The sequence below is a fragment of the Callospermophilus lateralis genome, chromosome 7 (assembly GCF_048772815.1).
Source record: "Callospermophilus lateralis isolate mCalLat2 chromosome 7, mCalLat2.hap1, whole genome shotgun sequence".
Classification (NCBI taxonomy): Eukaryota; Metazoa; Chordata; class Mammalia; order Rodentia; family Sciuridae; genus Callospermophilus; species Callospermophilus lateralis.
The window spans coordinates 133917919-133937955 of record NC_135311.1 but is presented as its reverse complement, the minus strand read 5'-3'; the positions used below and the strand labels follow the sequence as shown (position 1 = coordinate 133937955).

Below are 20037 nucleotides of genomic sequence, written 5' to 3'. Positions count from 1 at the left end.
GGAACTCTGTTCAGATTCTCCACACCTACTTCAAGTGGGTTGTCTTTTTATTATTGAGTCGTGAGTGCTATTTGCATGTTCCAGACTAAATCCCTAATCAGAGGAAGGGCTTGCAGACATTCCCCCATCCCCACCCTGCGGGCCGTCTCAGGTTTTGTGGACAGGGTTCTCTGAAGCGCAGGTTTCAACATGGATGACCCCAGTTCTTCTGTTTTGTTCCTGTTGCCCCTACGTTGGTGTCTTGTCTTACAAGGTTTTAATCAAACTCTTCTCCCAAGGGGAGACCCAGAGTGGATGTCCCTCTGGTGGGCTCAGAGTGGCCCTGGGGGCCCCTTCCACTCTCTGGGCCAGGGGTCAGGAGCTGACCAGGCTCTTCACACTGGGGACCCCCGAGCCAGCTCAGGGCTGGCTCCTGTCTGGGTCGCAGAGTCCCCGTGGGGAGAAGAGGACTCAGGCAGACAGGGCCTGGTCGCACTCTGGGGACCCAAGAGACACTTAAAAGTCTCAACCCCGGTTTCTCTTCCATTAGAGGCACTGGGGAACCCCGGGGTCGGGAGTAACGGGCTTCTCTGTCCTCAGCCATGAAAGCCGATCGCAAGCGCCTGAAGGGCGAGAAGACGGACCTGGTGAGCCAGATGCAGCAGCTGTACGCCACGCTCGAGAGCCGCGAGGAGCAGCTGCGCGACTTCATCCGCAACTACGAGCAGCACCGCAAGGTCAGCGCCCCTCCGCGCCCCTCCACGCCCGTTACAGGCGCTGCCTCTCCAACCCCAGAGCACTGGCGGAGGCTCCTGTGTGCGTAGCCAGTTCTGGGCACTCAGAGGACACCAGCTGAGCCCCTGGTGGCAGGCCCATGTCGCCTGGACAGTGAGTCCAGCTACTTCAGATCCCCACTCCCATGTGTGTGCCCTTGGGCATCCCACGTACCCTCGTAGGCCGTCAGTTTCCTCCTCTGCAGAGAGTGGTCATGGTGCAGACCTGCAGAGGTGCTGGGAGGTCTCTGAGTAATACCTACGAAGCTCAGCACAGCGCCCAGCCAGCCCATAATAAGCACTCCGTCCCTGTGAGTTCTGCGTCTTAGAACTAACGTAAAGAGTGAGGAGAAAGACCCCAGCACCTGTGAGACAGCAAGAATCCCTCCTGCAGGGAGGGAGGCTTGGAAGGCTTCCCAGAGGAGGCAACGTATGAGTTGGGCTCTGTGGGATGAGTAGGAGTTCGTGGGTCAGGTCACTGAGGGATTTGGTGCAGCAAGTATCTGCGTGGTCTAGGCGGCGCGGGGGTGCCAAAAAGGATGGTGAGACTTAGAATCAGGCCGTGGCTAAGCCGCTCTTCTGCAGGGAGCGAGTGAACCTTCTGGTGCTCAGGGAGGGAAACTGCTCTCCCGGTACAGGACTCCCTGGGGAGGGCTGTGACCACAGTGTGCCACAGGCTGAAGGCGGAGGTGGGAGGTGCCTCAGCAAGTCCCTGCACAGTTGGTGGTGGCAGGCCAGCTGGATGGGTCCCGCCGAGGACCCATGCCTCTGAGCTGTAGTTGAAAAGCCGAATGTCCCGTCCCCATGCTTTGTCCCCACGTGCACTCTGGTCTTCCCCAGTAACACTCACTGTCACCTCCTGGGCGTGCACATCGCTTTATCCCCCCGTGATGAAAACTGCCCCGGGGAGTGCGTGACTGCTCCCACAGCCCCCAGGGGAAGCCTGCAGCTTCCACGTCCCCAGTGCTGTCCCCTCCCCTGCCGGCTGGGTCACCGCGGCCAGCACCCGTCCATGCTGGATGCCCCGGGTCCCCAGGTACCAAAACCATTTAGATGAACCAAGGAAGGGCTCATGCCACCTGAGGGGTCCTGGAGAAAGGCCACGGACATCCCCTGAGCAGTGGCTCCCGGAGCCTTAGAGCTAAGGAGCCCAAGACAGGTGGTCACTGTGTCATTTAATGACATGTGAGTCCACTTCTGTGATTTTGCCCTTTTTTGTCTAGAAAAGCCCTGGAGGGCCCCTTGCCTTCCACAGAACCACAGGTGCGACCACCTGAGCCCCGGGTGTCACTCTCATGAGCTGGCTTCACAGTCAGTCCCCTTCAGGTTCATTCAGAAAAATGGAGTTTGGAAAACACCCAGTTTTTTAAATTAGCCTTGATCCTGTTCCCAAGGAGACTCACTCCCACAGCTCCGCCCATCTGCAGGCAGCAGCGTTAGGTCAACCTTTAGTCCCCCGTGGGCCTGACCCTGTTTTACAGGTGGGAGGACTGAGGTTCTGTGGGGCCATGTGACCAGGCCAAGCTACGTGGGCTTTTGAAGATGCTGAGACCACAGGTCCTGGTTCTGTCCTGCCTCTTCCAAGGTCTTGCATCTGGTTACCAAAAATATCGTGCATCTTTTTTCTTTTTTTTTTAATATATATATATATTTAGTTGTGGATGCACCTTATTTATTTTTGTGTGGTGCTGGGAATTGAACCCAGGGCCTCACACATACTAGGCAAGCACTCCACCTCTGAGCCATGACCCAGCCCAAAATCATGCCTCTTTATTTGCAAAATAAATGTCCCTGTGGACAGGATTAGAGGCCCGCAGGTCCATCCTGGCCGGCACCACTCGGCCTCCTATGGGGACCAGCCTCCCCGGGAGCCCTGCAGGCTCAGCCAGGGAGGGGCAGGACCCAGCCCAGGGTCCGTGGGAGGCAGGCACAGCACAGGCACAGGCTGCTGAGAACCAGGGCCCTTGTCTGCCCGGGAAGTTCCCGGGATTGCAACATGTGAGACAGCCGCACACGCCCTGTCCCAGAGCACAGCCGAGAGGGGACTTGGGGACTCTCCACGAGTCCAGCTAGGGAGGTTCTCACGATAGGCCAGGCGGCCAGGCTGGACACAGGGTGACCTTGGTGATGAGGTCACGTTGGAAACAGGCCTCCATCCTCCAAATGCCATCATGTCCCCAGCCGACCTTGTCCCCTGCGGCCCCTCCCTCTGCCTTCTCCCATCCTGCCCTGGCAGTCGGGGAGGACCCCCACGCCCCAGCCTCTCCTCCGGGACCCTCGTGGTCTGGACAAATCCTGCTCCGTGAATTCCGGCCGCCCTGACCCAGGTCAGGTCCCCTTGTTTTCACCTCAGTTATCAGCGGGGACTGAGACCTGGTTTTATTTCTCTGGGCCTCAGTTTTCTTGTCAGTCCCTGCCTCGCAGATGGGTGTGAGATTTGAAGGGAGCAGTGCACCCAGGACCCTGTGCAGACGCTCCATGAAAGTCCCTGCCTGCCCCCTGCCCCCCCCCCCCCCAGGGAACTCCGTCCTGGGAAGTAGGGGTCCTGGTCTTGAAAGCATTGTAGTCGCTTACTGCCCTCCGTCAGCTCATGACCAGCGGGACCAGCAAAGAGATGGAGATAAAAATGGCCCTGAGGGTCCTAGGGGGTCCTCCTCCTAATCCAGAGATATTCCTAGGCAGTCACTTGAGCACCAGGTGTTTCTCAGGGACAGTCCGTTAGCCCAGCTGTTCAGCTCCACACTCTGGGCAGGTTTTTTGGCATCCACTCTGCAGGGGCAGGGCTCTGTCTGCTTCCTGCCTGCTGGTGGCCTCCACGAATCAGGTCTGAATAAGAACAGGTTGGAGCTGGGTGTGGTGGTGCACGCCTGCAGGCCCAGAGGCTCAGGAGGCTGAGGCAGGAGGATCGTGAGTTCAAAGCCAGCCTCAGCAAAAGTGAGGTGCTCAGCAGCTCAGGAAGACCCTGTCTCTCAATGAAACACCAAAAGGGGCTGGGGAGTGGCTCAGTGGTCGAGTGCCCCTGAGTTCAGTCCTTGCTACCAAAAACAAGAAGCTGCCCTCTCCCATGGTGGTCGGGAGGGGCCCCTCGCCTGCCTCATGCCCACCTCTGCTGATCTCCACGCAGAACATCCCGAAGTACCTGAGGGCTGGGGGTGGGGAAACCGAGACAGAGGTGACGTGCAGCGGTGACTGCAGAGCCAGGGTTTGGCAGGGCCCCAGCTATTCTGTGACAGCCAGAGAAAGGCCGGTTCCTCCCTGTCTCCTCGTTGCTCACCATCTGGAAGCCAGGCCTTCCACACAGGCTGTCAGACAGGGCGAGGGGGCGCAGCTATCCGTGGCCCCGGGCTACTTGGACACCTGGCTTTGCTGTGGACTTGGCAGCAGGGTGGTGGTCCAGCTCCCCCTCTCAAGGACACCTACTGTCCCCAAAGTGCCTTGGCCAAAAGGTCAGAGCCTGCTTGAGGCAGCTGCTCCTGCTGCTGGCTTTGCCTGAGGGCTGGCTGGCTGGGGACTGGCCCCAGGGGAGCCCGGGCCATGGCAGAAGCCTTGCCTTCAGGACCGACAGCTAGTCTGGGGTGGGGGGCCGGCCTATCTGCGCCTCAGCAGCTGTGACCTCCTCTTATAGATGGAGAAGCCCAGACCCGGTGAGGGAAACCACCTCCCGGGGCGGTTATTTTCTCATTTATTCATTTAGTCCTTCATTCATTGGGAAAAAAAACACTGGGCATCTCCCAGGGAGCCGTCCCAGCCTCCCAGCTAGTTGGTGGAACATTGGAACGGGCACTATCCCACAGCAGAGCTGGGCTGGCCTCCTGCCAGGGCCTCCCCACTTCTCTGTCTGTCCAGGGCCCAGGAGTGCTCCACCCTGGTGGTGACCTGCCCCGCCCTCTCTGGCTCCCCCCACCCCCAGGAGAGCGAGGACGCGGTCAAGGCCCTGGCCAAGGAGAAGGACCTGCTGGAGCGAGAGAAGTGGGAGCTGCGGCGCCAGGCCAAGGAGGCCACGGACCACGCCGCGGCCCTGCGCTCCCAGCTGGACCTCAAGGACAACCGGATGAAGGAGCTGGAGGCCGAGCTGGCCATGGTAAGTCCTGCCGCCTGGGGCCCCGGGTGTTGCGGGGGAGTGATGGACCCGCAGCCCAGGCCAGTGGACTGGCCTTGGCAGAGGGAGGGGCCCAGCAGCACCGCAGCCCTCAGAGCTTCCCTCCAGGACCACCTCGCCCAGGGGGCGGGGCTGCCTTCCAGGGGGCGGGGCTGCCTTCCAGGGGGCGGGGCTGCCTTCCAGGGGGCGGGGCTGCCTTCCAGGGGGCGGGGCTTGGAAGACTCATTTCCTTACCCCTGGCCACTACTAGAAACAGTATTTTTTTGTTATTTTTCTTGGTTCAACATGTATATTTAGGGGTTGGGGTTGTGGCTCAGCGGTAGAGCGCTCAGCACCACATAAAAATAAAGTCATTGTATTGTGTCCATCTACACCTAAAATGAATATTTAAAAAACTACATATATTTAGCTTATATATTACTTATGATATGAATATAAAATAATATATATATTTATATATAAGATACAAATATAAAACATTTAAGTTTCTATACTTTATAAATAAATATAAAACATTTCATGTTTCATACATACCTAAAACACGGTGTAGACGTTAGCTCCGGGGCAGGTCATACATCAAAACTGTCCATCACCCCGGAGCGGTAGGTTGGCACGTGGTGTTTGTCTGTGACCATCTTATGTGTGTGCAACAAAATCATCTTGGGTCATCAAGGGAAAAAAAAATTTTTTCTAATCCAAAACAAACTCTTTAAATAATGCCGAAAATGTTGTGGTTCGAGAAGGTCCCCAGGGCATGGGGTCTGGGGGCAGAGTGGCCAGGCTGGCCGTGGAGCCCAGGCCGGAGCCCTGCCCTCCGTGCTGCCTGCCCCTGAGCACTACCAGCCGCTCCCTTCCCTGGGCTTCGGGGTCTTGCCCTCCCTGCCTTCCCCACAAGGTGGCTGGGTAAATCCTCAGAGCACGCAGCCAGAAGGGCCTGTGAAAGCCACCAGGGCTGCTGGTGGCCAGGCGCAGGCTGTCGGGCTCCTAGGAGGGGGCCCAGGACTCTCTAACCACCACGTCCTCCTGCTGAGTGCCAGCACCAGCTGGGGTGAGGTCATAGTTGTGGGTTCTGGGCTCCAGTCTGCCCCTGTTGCTCCCTAGCTGTGTGACCTTGGCAGGCTTCCTTACCTCTCTGAGCCTCACTATCATCAGCATAAGTAGAGATAGCACATGTGCCCCATGGGGCACTGGTGAGGATGTCAGTGGGATAATGGAAGGCCACACAGCTTAGGGTCCTGGTTGGGTGATGGTTTCCTATAAGTCACTTGCTTCAGGATGAGGCCATACAGGCCCAGCAGGCTCCTGCCACCTCCCCTGGGTCTCCTTGTCCAGTGCTGACCCCTAGTGGTGAGGGGCATACAGGCCAGGAAGAAGGTGCAAGTGACGCCCTGTTCTCCCAGGTCCTGCCCTGCAGGGGGACAGCAGAGGTGTGGCTTTTGTGGCCATGACCCACTGGCCTCAGGCACCCAGTAGGCTGCACCCAGGAGGCTGCGCCCTGGGTCTTCGTGGGCTGGAAGGCAGCTCAGCCACTCCCTGGGCCCAGCCACTGCCAGGGCCCTCTGGCTCTTGCCGCCTCCTGTAGGCACCTCCCTCTCTGGCCCTGCGGCTCAGGCAGGGGTTTGTTGTAACCATGGCACCCAGGGGCAGGGGGAGGGCCTTCACCAGAGCCACAGGGCCCCAGTGTTGCTGGGGCACGTCCGCCTGGCAGGGCCCCTTCCTCACTCACCACCTGCAGAGGCTCACAGCCAGGGCGGCTGCTCAGGGCCCAGCTCCCAGCAGACCTGGGTTGCAAGCACCAAGCAGCTCAGGCTGGCAAAGCCCCGGGGTACCCTGGAAGTCAGGATCCACAGGAAGGTGGGGGGCGGGCTCAGAAGTCGGCAAAGCCCAGGCCGCCACGGGGCTGGGGAGCCAGGGCTCCGGGCCCCGGTGTTCAAATGGCCCCTCGTCTTGGTCTCTTTTATACCTTGGCTGGGATGCTGTTGTGGGGAGAAGCAGCAGGCAGCCCTGGGAGAGCAGGAGGACAAAGGTCATTTCATGCCGGCAGGCCCAGGGGGGACAGACTCCAAATGCTGAGCCCGGATCCACAGTTTCTCACGACACTTAGAGGTTATCTGGCCTCCTCTTAGACCCAGCCTGTCACTGGGCTTTTCCTCTTTCTTGAAAACATTCCCACTCCGCGGCTGCAGGCCTGTGCAGGGTCCCTAACGTGAAGCCTGCTCCCAGAAACGGGAAGAGCCGCGGTCCTCACGGGCACCTGTGGCATTTCCAGGGGAGCAGCCAGACTCCCAGGGCAGCTGTGTACAGTCCAGGAGGCAGGGCCCAGGTTCACAGGGCCTCCTGGACAAAGGCGGAGAGGGGAGGCTGACCCTCCCCCGGGCTTTGTTGTTACCTTAGTGTTTCCATGATCTCATTCCACACCCAGGCCTGGCTCGGCCACCATGCGCTGTCCTGGGTAATTTCATAAGTGACCCTGAGGTGCTGCCCCGGAGCTGAGTAGACAGAGTCCCCCTGTCCCGGGCGCTGAGGCTGCTGGGAAGCAGGGTCCTGGGAAGGGGCCGGGCTTGGTCTCCCAAGGGGTGTCCAGGCCAGTGTGTCCAGGCCTCGGCCTTGACACATCCTAGAGCAAGGAGAAGCCAGAGGTGTGGGCTTCTCCCTCCCCGGGAGCCCTGGTCACAGAGAACTTGCCCCCCACCCGCCCGGTGCCCGAAGCAGGGAGCAGCTCTTGTGTACCATGACGGCTCCAGGCGGGGCCCCCCACCGCACTGTTGACACACAGGCCAGGTGGCCGTGTGGTGAGGTGTCCCCTGCACTGCAGGATGTGGAGCGGCACCCCGTCTCCACCCACCACATGCCACACTTGGTCTGGAGACCAAGAAACTCTCCAGACATTGCCAGTTGCCCCCTGGAGAGTGAAATCGCCCAAGTTGAGAATCAGCCTCCCACAGAGTCAGATGTTGTTCCCAGATCAAGCATCCGTGACGACGGAGCCTGGCTGTTCAGGTCTGATAGAGGCCCAGTTATGGGCCTGTCCTTTTCCAGCTGTGCGACCTTTGGCAAGAGACGAACCTCTCTGAGCCCCATTCCCTCCTGTAGGAAACCATACAGACCTTCCTCCCAGGCTTCGTCAAGAGACCGAGACGCTGGGAGAATCGGGGCAGGCACTGGAGACGCTCAGTCAACTGGAGCCGTCATTCCCTGAGCTCGTTCTAGACCTGGCCCCACCCTGACACCCCAGGGGTGAGCCAGGGCTTCCTCATCGTCACTGTGGACCATCCCTTCCAACCTCTCTGTGCCTCAGTTTCCCCACCTGTCAAAACGACCTTTGCCACAGGCCACGAGAGGTGGGAACGCAGAGGGCTAGGGGGAGGCCGGCGGCTGAGCCTCGTGCCCCCTTCAAGGGTGGCACCGCCCCAGCATTCAGCTCTGAGGCCACCGCCTGTCCCTCAAGCTCCACCTCCAGGCCCTGGCCACTGCCTCCCTGGCCTTCCCAGCAGCCCTCTGCAGGGCCAGTTCCCCGCCTTGGCCTCATCCTGAGGGTCCGCCGTCCCCCCAGGTAGAATTGTCCATCATGGCACAAGAGAACGGGGCCGTTCTGCAGCCCGGCCGCGTGGGATCCGGTCCTGCGGGGTCTGCTCAGGAGGCTCCGCCCAGGGGACTCCCCCGCTAGACCAGCCCGGGGCAGAGGACTCGATGGAGCTGCAGGGTGCCTTCAGCCAGGCGCCCTCGGACGCGGGCAGTGGACACGGGGTGGCCTCCGCCCGCAGACCCTCCGGCCTGCCCTGCCGGCTGCGTGGCCGTCCCCATCCGGGAAGGACGTGGGTGATCCTGACTTCACCTCCGTGCTGCTCCCTGTTGACCAGGGGTCAGGCAGTGTCCCTGGCGTGGTGTGAATGACCCTTCTCTTTCCTCCTTGGGAGGCAGAAGCGTTGAGCCCCGGCGTGGCCGTGTGTGAGGTCTTCCCCCCGTGGACAGAGAGCTTCCCCTGGCAACCGAGGGGGGCTGTGTTTCTCCACCACAAAGACGGGGCGCAGGCAGGGAGGCCCCCTCCTGGATCCCACGGCTGGAGTGGAAGGGCGGGGCCAGGCCAGGTGGCCAGAGGTCAGAGTCCGGATGGACCGTGGTGAGGGCGTGCGTCCGTGCGTGCGGACCGCCTGCCCGTTTCCTCCCCAAAGAATTTGAGGTCATCTCCCATAGAGCCCCGCGCACCTTGCAGTGGGAGGTGACAGATCTCAGGCTGTCCCAGAGGCGCCCCCCTGGGGAGTCCCTCGGATCCCACGCACTCTGGGGCTGTGTTGAGGGCTCCGCGGCCTGTGACCCAGGGGACCTGCCCACAGGTTGAGTGGCCAGCCCCCCACGGTCCTGCAGGGGAGGTGCTGGCCATGGGTGACCCCCGTGCAGAGCCGGTGGCAGGGGACTTTGGGGGTGCTGAGGGGATGGGAGCCAAACACCATTGTCTTACTGGCCAGCCCTTGGGGACAGGCGGTGGGCGTGTCCTGGACCCCTTGCTCTCCACCTGCTGGCCACCCTCTGCTCTGGGTGGGCACTAAGGGGCCCCAGAGCGAGCTCACAGTGAGGGTCCCCGTGGCGCAGGTGCTCAACTCCCAGACCACACGGGCTGGTGACACCCTGGTTCAGAGGCTCCTGGCTCTCAGCCTGGTGGTGAGTGACAGCCAGCAGCGGCCCCAGGGCCCCAGGGTCCCACCATCCTGTCTCCCACTCTCTCTCCAGGCCAAGCAGTCCTTAGCCACGCTGACCAAGGACGTCCCCAAGCGGCATTCACTCGCCATGCCGGGTGAGACGGTGCTCAACGGCAACCAGGAGTGGGTGGTGCAGGCGGACCTCCCGCTGACCGCGGCCATCCGCCAGAGCCAGCAGACTCTCTACCACTCACACCCGCCCCACCCTGCGGACCGGCAAGGTGAGTCCTGCCCGGTGGCCCAGCATGGCTCCCAGGGGCTTCCCAGTAGGCCACCATGCCCAGTGGGTGGGACAGTCTCTGATCACACAACCTAGGGCAATGCAGGGCCGAGATCTCTTGGCTCTTGACACTGAAAAGGCCAAGAGGTGGCCTGCAGGCATAGCTGGATCCAGAGGTTCAAGCAAAAGGCGACTCTGGCCCTTTCTTTCCATCTGGGGGCTCTGCCCGCTTGCACTTGGCCTCATTTTTAGAGCTCCTCTTCCTGCAAAGTGGCAAAACAGGCTGCTCCCATAAAATGAGTAGCTTGTTGTTAAGTGTTTCGCACTTTCTTTGCTCTTCCAGCCGACTTTAATTTCTAAATTCCAGGTCTCAACTCAAAAACTGGAAAGTGAAAAAAGGAAAAATAGAATAGTTTATCTCAGGTCTCAGAAGTAGCCGAATCGTCATCACGCTGGTCCTCATTGCTAACCCGGTTCTGAACCGTCACACTCCCAGTTAGGGGAGTCCTCCCTGGGTCCCCGCGTGTGAGGGCAAAGGTGTGACTGTTCAAGGCGCCAGAGCTCAGGCGCTGGAGGAAGAGAGACCCTTCTCCCTGTGGCCACATCCAGCTCCAAAGAAAGAGTCTGATTGGCGGCCAGGGCCACGCGCCCAGCCCTGAGCCCATCCCTGTGTGTCGGGGACACAGATCCCTGTTGGCTGGCCTGGTCACACAGGTGTCCTCTGACGGAGGCCGCCGAGCTCCCTGATTGACAGCTCCGCCACTCACAGGGCCTGCGGGAAGGCCAGCGGCGCGTGTCCCGCTCCGACACAGCAGGGGGCCTGGCATGTGGGCAGCGACTGCGCCCACTGCCCGTGGGGGAGGCTGTGCCTCGTCACCCTCCCGTGGCGCACCTGTAAGAACCTGTCTCCATGCTCTGTCCCTCCCCGAGCAGCTGCCCTTACAGCTGCTGGCAGCGGGGACCCTGGGGGACTCCCTGTGCAGTGGGCAGGGTGCTCCCTGGAGGCTGTGGGCAGCGCTGGCCTCTGGAGCTGGCAGGAGTCACGCGGCTCGGCCCTCCGGGGGCTGGTGGTTGGTGGGGGAGGCGCCGTGGGTCCTGCGTTCCTACCGTAAGGGCAGGTGAGTCCCTGGTTGAGGGGCACAGGCTCAGGGGTCACTATGGGGTGCAAATCTTGGCCCTGCTGCTTACCAGGGACCTGACCGTGACCTTGGCCAGGTCCCCGGCTTCCACATGGAAGGGGTGTCCGGTCCGTGGCGCACAGTGTGTACTCCACGTCTGCACCACCCTGGGTGGTCGTGAAGGGGGGGCATACGACATTCCTGGAAGGGGCCGGGGAGCTCAGACCTGCTGTCCTCGGCAGGGACGTTGTCATCGTCATGACTGACAGGTGACACGCAGGGCTTTTAGAACCCAGAGTCCTCCCTCCACTCAGGGAGACAGCAGCCCTCCCCTCACTCTCTGACCCAGGGAGGGGCGACTCTGGGGGGACAGGGTGGGGGGCTCTGTCCTCTGGAGCCGAAGAGCTTCTCGTGAACCTGCCGTGGTCTGGCCCCTGCCAGGCAGGGGGACCAGGACCCCAGAGGGCTGCCCCGCCCCGCCTCGCAGCCCGGGTTCAGTGCAGAGCTGGGAGCGGGGCGACCTGAGCCGTGACCACAGCTGCTCATCACAGCTGCTCGTCTGGGACGGCCTGGACGGGCCACAGGTCTGCAGCAGCAGGACTGTCATTCAGCCTCCCTGTGGGAGAGCTGCCTGCACCATCCCCATTTTACGGAAGACAGAACTGGCCCAGAGAGGGTGGACAGTATGCCCGAGGCCCACAGCCCGGAGGATGAACTCCCTAAATAGGAACAGATTCGAATCACGCACCTCCAGCCCCCGTCTCCCTGCTAATGTGTGAAGTGGCCCCTGGGGGCAGGGACTGTCTTTTCAGGAAGAGCAGCACATAGTAGGCACCCGTGTTAACAGAAAGCCCTCCCCCCACAGTGCTGCCCCTGCAGGCAGGAGAGCAGGCTGCTGGGGGACCTGGGAGGGCTTCCGGGCTGTAGCTTCTGATGGGCCCTTCATGCCTCCACTGTTTCTTGAGCACCGACTGTGTGCCAGGCACCGTGAGCTCTGGGATTGAATGGGGACGAGCGACTCAGGTGCCTGCGCTCTCGGAGCCAACACTGCCCGTGTGAAGACCCCGACCCCTAGAATGCTTGCAGATCGGAATCAGCACCCAGACAGGGTGTCAGGGGAAGGACCTTCAGGAGAAGTGACGGGCAACAGGATCCGCAGAGGCTGGGGCAGGAGGCAGACAGGGAGTCGCAGGCCAGGCTGGAAGAACAACAGGATCAGAACACAGTGAAAGGACAAGCCACCGAGCCCAGGCTGCGGGGGACGGGGTCTCCCCACGTGATGCTCTGCCGCAGTCCGGCTGCAGCAAAATAACCAGCGGGTGACGAATAACTTGTGTAGATTGATGCAGCAGGAATGGGAGCCGTTTATTGGGACAGGAGTGGTATTTATACATTTTACACAGCTTATCTAATTAGCATAAAATAGATACAGCAGTCAACCAATCAGGAATCTCCACACTTAATGGCTCACTTTTGTTACTTCACAAACCACTCCCTCTGGCATTTGGCCAGGCGCCATCCAGACTTGATTACAGACTCTAACATTTCTCTGGCAAAATAACAGGTGCCAATCTGACTTGTTTACAGACCTTAACAATGCTCAGAGACCAGAGGGGAGATGCCTGTGGCTCTGGCTGCAGGAAGAGGAGTGGAGGCAGGGAGGCCCAGGGAGAGGCCAAGCGGAGAGAGGCAGTGGTTCCTCTGGGGTGGGAGAGAAGTGGATGGGGGGCTGTTTCTGGCACTGGTCGTGATGTGGGGGGGTGGGGAAGAGGACTTGGTGGGGGCCTCAGGTTCCTGGACTGGGGTGTGGGGTGGAGCAGCCATTAGGGTGGTACTGGTTCTGGGACGGTCCAGGTGAGACTTGCTGGCCGAGGGGGTGGGAACGGGAGGCTGTGGAAGAGGGCGCGGGGTGGACTCTCCTGAGGCCCCGTCCACTCACAGCTGTCCTCCTTTCCAGCGGTCAGGGTGAGCCCCTGCCACTCGAGGCAGCCTTCCGTCATCTCGGACGCGTCCGCTGCTGAAGGGGACCGGTCGTCCACGCCCAGCGACATCAACTCCCCGCGACACCGGACGCACTCCCTCTGCAACGTAAGGCCAGCAGCCGGGGGCCGGGGCGCCTGGGCCCTGCCCGCGCGGGAGGGGCGGGGACGCGCTGTTTCCTCTCGTCCACGCAGGGAGCTCTGCGGCGAGCAGTGGTGGATGTGGGGAGACAGAATGAGGCCCGTTGGCTCCTTGTGTCCGGGAGGGTGAGGAAAACCCAGAGGAAGGCAGGCCAGGTCCGCAGGGTCTGTGCAGCTGGCGTTCCTGGCGGTGGGCCCCTCGGGGTGGGCCTGTGGGGGCCAGGGCTTCCCTCCCAGACCTTGCTCTGCAGAACGCAGGGCCTCACCAGAACCCCCGCTCCCCTGAGCGCCAGCTCATCCTTCATCCAGGAAGGGAGCCAGACTATTTAGGTGCTTTTGTTTTTCAATCTCTAATAGCTTGAGCATGTATTGCCTCTGGAGGGGCGTCCTGTGAATGTGTTCTACATTTGTTTAACTTGTCTCATCAAACACTGCAGACTGGGCCCAAGTCCCCGACCGTCTCTTGATGGTGGGGCAGGCATATGGGCTCTGGGATGGTCTGCTTTCTGTTACTCTAACGAAATACCCGAGGCTGGGTTACTTATAAAGAAAAGAGGTTTATTTAAGCTCACAGTTTTGGAGGCTTGAAAGTCCACAGAGCTTGGGGCCAGCTTGGGCAAGGAGCCCCCCTCCCCGTCCTCCATCTGTGTCACATCATGGCTGATGGCATCATGGGCAGGAGCGCATGCCAGAGGGAGATCAGGGTCTCGGGGTCATGAGGCAGGAAGCCACAGCAGGGAGGGGACAGTCTTGCTCTCAAGGACTCTCACTGGACTCCACCTCTTAGAGATGCCCCCACCTCACGCATCGCCACACTGGGGACCAAGCTTCCGACAGGAGAGCCCTCCAGGGCACACTTGAACCACAGCCCGGCCCAGCAGTTCCCCAAGCCTGGAGGAGTGGACGGAGGGGTCTGTCATCTGAGGACGTCCAGAAGCCACACTGGGGCCCTAACACGACGCAGGGGGTCGGGGTGCGGAGACCCCTTGGGATTTGGGTTCCTTCACACGTGTGTGACACACAAAGCCCCTCCCTGTCCTGAAGACAGAGGCACCATGGGGAGGAGCCTCCGGATGCACAGGAAGCCTTCGTCAAAACCTGCTTTGTTAACCCACAAAACACAAGAAGGAGAGGAGGCGGACACGTTGGGCAACAGACGAGGCGGTGCCCGCTGGCGATGGGACCGTCCCCTGGGGCTCGAGCTTAGCCTGAGATGCCATCGGGCTCGGAAGCAAGCGCCGGCGGTGTGGTTGGAAGTCAGTTTATGGCAGCCCGGGACTTCCCCCCGTAAGCGTGATCCTGGTGGGCAGGGGCTGCCCGTCGAGGTGGGCAGGGGCGTCCCGTCCACAACAGCAATGAAAAGCACTTTCAGAAATAGCAGGAGCCAAAACGAAGCTGCAGCAGTGAGGAGGCGTTGTGTTCCAGGGCGTGTGGCGCTCGGGGCCGGGATTCCTTTTACTGGGAAGCACTGTGTTCTCCTCTTGTCCCCAGAAAAGAATCCCGGTGACAAAGGCTGTCCTGAGTGACAGAACCAAGGCAAAGAAGGCCGGCACTCGGGGCCCTGTGACATCCGTCTCTGGCCTCTGTGCGGCCAAGCCTGGAGCCAGAGCCCCGACCTTACACACAGGTCCACCCCGCAGCATCTGTCACCTCCTGAATGACGGCACCTTCCCAGCGGCTGTATTTAAACTTCTCCTGGTGGACCCGAGGGGGACTGGACAGCAGAAGCGCTGCGGGACGTCCCCTCCCCGAGGGCTCTCTGCCGCGGACGCAGCCAGCCTTCCGCTAGGAGACCCAGGAGGCCCCGGCGCCCCCTCGACCTGCATCAGCAAGACAGCAGACAGGACCAAGGACCGCCTCGTCCTCTCACACTCTGGCCACTGACTTAGAGCAGAGCCAGGGACTCGGCACCGAGAGCCCGGAGAAGGCTGACGGACGCTGGCCCAAGTGACACTCCTTCATGGCTTATAGCTGAAGTCAAGAAACGGCTCCCAGTGAGACCCGAGTAGTGACGTGGTCGGGCACACGACCTGCTGGCCCAGCAGGGCAGCGAGGGTCTGGGATGCGGCCGAGGCTTTCGCACATCCAGACTGGGACAAGTCCCCTCCCCACACACACACCTGGAGCAAGGCTGGTGACAGTGGAAATGTCCCCCTGCCCTTCCCTAGGAGCAAGGAGGAGCTCAGACCCACGGGTAGAGCTCAGGGGCCCGGAGCTCAGGGCCGAGTATGCGGTTGCCCGCCGGGAGCCCTGGGCCAGGAGGACTCAGACGGTCCCCGGTAGGAGGTGTACTCTGCCGGTCATCGGGCCCATGACGCTGGATTGTGAGGGCCTTTCCTTGAATCTGTAGACTGGGCCAAGTCCCGCCCACCCCTCTGCTAAATAGCAGATTCCTATCTGGGGGAAGCTAGCAGCGACCTAGTCTCCGTAGTCGGTGTCTGTCCCCCAATTCCTCATTATCCTGCTTTTCCTACAACGGTAGATTTCTCTATGAAAACCACCCAGTAGGACCAACCTCCGGTTCAAACACAGTGGACCAGCCAGGCTGGGGACGCAGACGCCCTTGAGCGGCTGATTTGCTGGTCAGAGGGTGCTGGGGGTGGAGGAGGCCAGAGTTGGGGAGCACAGATGGTCTCCGGCCAGGACCTCTGTCCAGTCCACAACTTGGTGAACGCTGGGCCCCGTCAGTAAGCCATCTGGGAATGTCAGCTTCAGGAGGTGGGGGTAGGCACCCCACTCCAGAGGCAAGGTGGCCCCTGAGGTGGCTTCTTCCCCGGAAGGCCCCACGTGCCACCTGTGCCCCCGTGTGTCATCTGAACCTGCCAGTTCATCCTCCTCTTCTCCTTTGGCTGTAGGGCGACAGTCCCGGCCCAGTTCAGAAGAACCTGCACAACCCTATTGTACAGGTAGGCATGGCGTCCCTGGCACCGGGTCCCCCACATCCCCTCCTGACCTCATCCCTCGCTCCCCAGGGCTTCCAAACGGAGTCACTCCGAGTCTCACAAGGGCTGGCACCTGGACCGCCTCTGCTGTGCCCCCCCAGACCTTCAGACCTACTGTGCACCCAGCGTCCCTGTGTCCTGCTGCCCCGGCCAACACCTTCCCCTGGCGGCCACATTTATAAAACTGTGGGCTTTGGGGGCCCTGTGCTGCTAGGAACTTGATCCATTTTTAGTTTCAACATGTCATCGGAGGGGAACAGGCTGCAAGGAAAAGGGTCTGAGTTTGGGGGTCAGCAGGGGCCTCTAGGTCACCTCTCTGGTCCTGTGGCCCCCGTGTGCTGGTCTTGGCCCTGCCCATCTGCACTGGGGTCCTCCAGGGAAAGCGCTTCAAATGCAGGTTCCTTGGCGGGAGGCGGGGTCTGGATTCTAAGGCGTTCTGAAGTGTTCTGGGAGCCCGGTCCCCACCGGCCTGTTTTGTGGACGTGCCACCCCATGTCTTTGTATAAGCCCTGGGCAGTCTGCAGACCTCCTGCAGACCCACCCCGTTCCCTGCAGTCCCCATTAGGAGGGTCGCCACCCCTGTTGCCATCCCCACATCAGCCCCCCAGCCCCTCCCTGTTCCCCAGCAGCCAGTCCTGCTTCCTGTCCAGGGCTCTTGGGCACCACTCCGGGGCAGGTTTGCTCCACCTCTCCCAGAATCTCCCCCGCCCTCTTCCACATCCAAGGGGGGCCCCGGCCGAGCAGCACCCTCCTGGGCCCGCGGACTGACCCGGGCAGTGGCCCAGCATTCCACGCCGCGGGCGGTGGGCAGATTTAATTTAAAGAATAATACCACCAACGGCAGCTCCGGATTTATTAAATGCCGTCCTCACTTTAGGGGTGCCCTGGAGACAATCCTGGGTGGGTCATATTGTCCCCAGGAGGTTCCAAAAGGCCCAAGCTTGCTCAGTGGGTGAGGCATGTCATTCTGGTCCCCAAGCCCAGCTGCTGACCTGCCCTTGTCCAGTCCCTGACCCTGACCCTGACCCTGACCGCTGGCCTGAGCAGTGCCCACGGGCTAAGCTGCTCTCTGCTCTTCTCCCCTCTCCCCCGGGTCCCCCAGTCACTAGAGGATCTTGAAGACCAAAAACGGAAGAAGAAGAAAGAGAAGATGGGATTCGGCTCCATCTCGCGCGTCTTCGCCCGAGGGAAGCAGCGGAAGTCCCTCGACCCCGGCCTCTTTGATGGTACCGCCCCTGATTATTACATAGAGGAGGACGCGGACTGGTGATGCCCGCCGGGCGCCGGGCTGTCTGTGCGTGTGGACGTGCGGGCGGGGGGTGCGCCGCGGGCGCAGTGCGCAGCGCGGTGCTGCGGCCGGGCCTCCCGCGCCTCTGTAATTGATGTACATACCGCAAACCGTGTGTGACCCTGTCAACTGTCGTCTCCGGAGCGAGGCAGTCGTGTTTGTTAATCTGTTTTTGTTTTTGTTTTTGTTTTTTTCCATGTTGGTTTGTTCTTTCGTTTTTATTTTTTCCTTCGGTTCGTGGGTTTCCCTCCCTTTCTCCTCCCCTCCTTTTTAATGAAACTTGAAAACTTGAAGGATTGCTATGTATTTGTAAATAACACGACTATTGTGCACTCCGTGCTTGTACATGTCACTGTCCTAACCACCGCTCCGGAGCCCGTCTCCCTGAGGGTGTGGTCTGTGTCCTTGTCCCCTCCCCTGACCCCCGTGTCCACGTGCAGGACCAGACCCTGTCCTAGGGGTGCGCCCAAGTCACTTTAGCCACAGAATGCCATCGTCGTCAGGGTAAGGTCGCTGTCTCCGTCAAGGCTCGCGAGCCCGCCGGCCAGGGCGCCTTGGCCAGGGGCTCGGGGGTCCAGTGGGCCCTTTTTAATGGCCTGCCTGTTTTTAAATTGCGTTGCGTTTCTTTCTTTATGGAAAAAAAGAAAAAGAAAAGGAAATCGTTTCTTTTAATTTATTTGCACAATGCAGAAGACAGAATATTCTATCTAAATTATTACGTAAATACTGGGGTGTATATTTTTCCACGGGGCGGGGCGGGCGGGGGTCTCTGTTGACTTGTCTGTTCTCTGTTCATGCTGCTGCCAAGCCACCAGCCGTTCAGGTAGGGTGCAGGTGGCTAGGCCCAGGACCACCCGGTTCCAGCTTGCTATTCCTGTCTCCCCCCTCTCCTGGCTGCATGCAGGGCCTGGGCCGCCTCCCACCTCCTCCTCAGCCTCCCCTCTGTGTAGTTATCTGAGTATGGAACACAGCCTCCGTGAGCTGTCACGATCCCCTTCTCTTGGGCCTGTCTTTTGAGAGAGGGTGAAGCCAGGGAGAGACAGCCCGGGGCTCGTCCCCAGGGTCAACCGAAGGGACCCTAGGCCTGCGTGGGTTCCCCAAGGGGCCCCTGCAGCACCTGCCCCTCCCAGGCTGTGTCTCACCCTGAGTATAGACCAGGCAGGTGGAGGGCTGTCGGGGACCTAGTGTCCAGCCCTGAGCCCTCTGCCCTGCCCTTTCCTGTTGGTCCCTACAGCCACACTTAGGATCTCTGGGGATTCCTAAGACTCAGTCTCTGGCTTGCCTGACCCCCCCTCCCGGGAGTGGAGGGCTGGCAGGAGCACCCACCTGTCTGGGGAGCAGCACTGGCCACAGCGAGGTGTCACCAGCCAAGGGGACCCCACTGTGGGTTCCAACAGCGGGGTGGGGAAAATGGGCGCTTGCAGCTAGGCCCACCCCGCTCTGGAAGTCCACCTCTCCTCTCCCTTGCCCTGGCCCCTGGCCCTCCACCTTCATGACTAACAGCTCGGTCACTGTGCGGACCACGTCGTGGCGCTTCTGCTCACAGTAACGTTTCAGCTCTTAGAAAGCAGCAGGGAGGTTCTCAAATGCTGGAGCATCTGGAATGGACGGGGCATTTTGTCCAGAGTCTCTAAAACCAACCCCAAAGCCCCCAGTCGGCTTCCCCTTGCCCTCCGACCCCGGCCAGGCGTGGGGAGAGGTGGGCACCGCGCCTCTGGGCTCTTGCTGCCCTGTTGGCTAAGCTGTTGGCCGAGCCCAGTGGGAGGGAGAGCGGCTGGAGCTGGCATCATAGAGAGTTTAGAGAATATTTTCCCCATGATTATTTTTTTGTCATTGTTGATTTTTATGGCTTTTCCCCTTTACTTACAAGAACATCAGATTGCGAACTCCTGGTAATGATTTAGTAGTTCCTTTTCATTTCAGTTTTTGTAAATTAGGAGATGATTCTAAGAGTTACTAAGGGTGATTTATTTAAGAGAACTACGTCAAATAGCGAATGAGTTATGGGCTACTTTAGATGAAAACGGCTTTCCCGTGGGAAAGGTTCTCCAAGGCATGGATGCAAATATAAAATATTAAAAAAATCTAAATAAAGCTTATTTTAAAATATTATCGAATTCTATGTTATTTGAGTGCTTCTATGTTGCTCCGGGTGGGAGGCTGTGCCCCACTGGGGAGGCCCAACCCAGCCCGACCTTCTCCTTGGAACTCCAGGGCTGGGTCCTGACGGGGGACAGGGAGGGGCCGAGGAAAGCTGGCTGGACTCTGGGCCCGCGGAGGGGCCGAGCCCGGGTGACCTCCCAGAGACACCTTGCCTTGCCGCCTGCCTGTAACTTGGAGGAGCGGTCGGCACCCAGGGCCGCCCCGTGGTCCTGACGCACACCTCCGTGCCCAGCACCCTGCGCTCTGGACGTCAGGTCCCTGTTCAGCTTTCGTCTGCTTCCTCCCATCCCGGGCCCAGAGATGGAGCCTCCGGAGGCCCAGAGAGGGAGCCTGCGACCCTGGGGCATGTTACTTGCTGCGGTCCCCAGCGGGCCTCTGCACCGTCCCAGGTCCCCCCTCACTGGGGACTGAGAGTAGCTTAAGGGCAAATGAGAGGCCACGGGACTTCCTCTACTGAAGCCAGAGTGCGCCGGGCTTTCTGAGCCCCATGAGGTCCCCAGGTCTCCCCGCTGAGAGACCCCACTGCGTGTCTCAGGAAGGGGCCACCTGACTACAGCCAGGGCCCTCCACCTCCACCTCCCGCCTGGGAAGAAAACCTTCTCCCCACGATAAGACGGATGGGGTCCGGGGCGTTAGCG

At 60.4% G+C, this 20037-nt stretch overlaps 1 protein-coding gene across 3 annotated transcripts in view; it reads left to right on the top strand.

Moving 5' to 3' along the window:
- Kazn (kazrin, periplakin interacting protein) overlaps positions 1-20037 on the top strand; it is a 346698-nt gene that overhangs the window by 293343 nt on the left and 33318 nt on the right. The window contains exons 3-8 of one of the 3 annotated variants that reach the window (XM_076861246.2): positions 580-716; positions 4663-4833; positions 9580-9769; positions 12844-12974; positions 15862-15912; positions 17051-17174. In XM_076861246.2, the coding sequence (XP_076717361.1) occupies positions 580-716; positions 4663-4833; positions 9580-9769; positions 12844-12974; positions 15862-15912; positions 17051-17174 (804 nt within the window). Of the gene's footprint in view, positions 1-579; positions 717-4662; positions 4834-9579; positions 9770-12843; positions 12975-15861; positions 15913-17050; positions 19349-20037 lie in introns of those variants that run through there. The other 2 variants (XM_076861244.2, XM_076861245.2) reach the window with 2 other exon arrangements.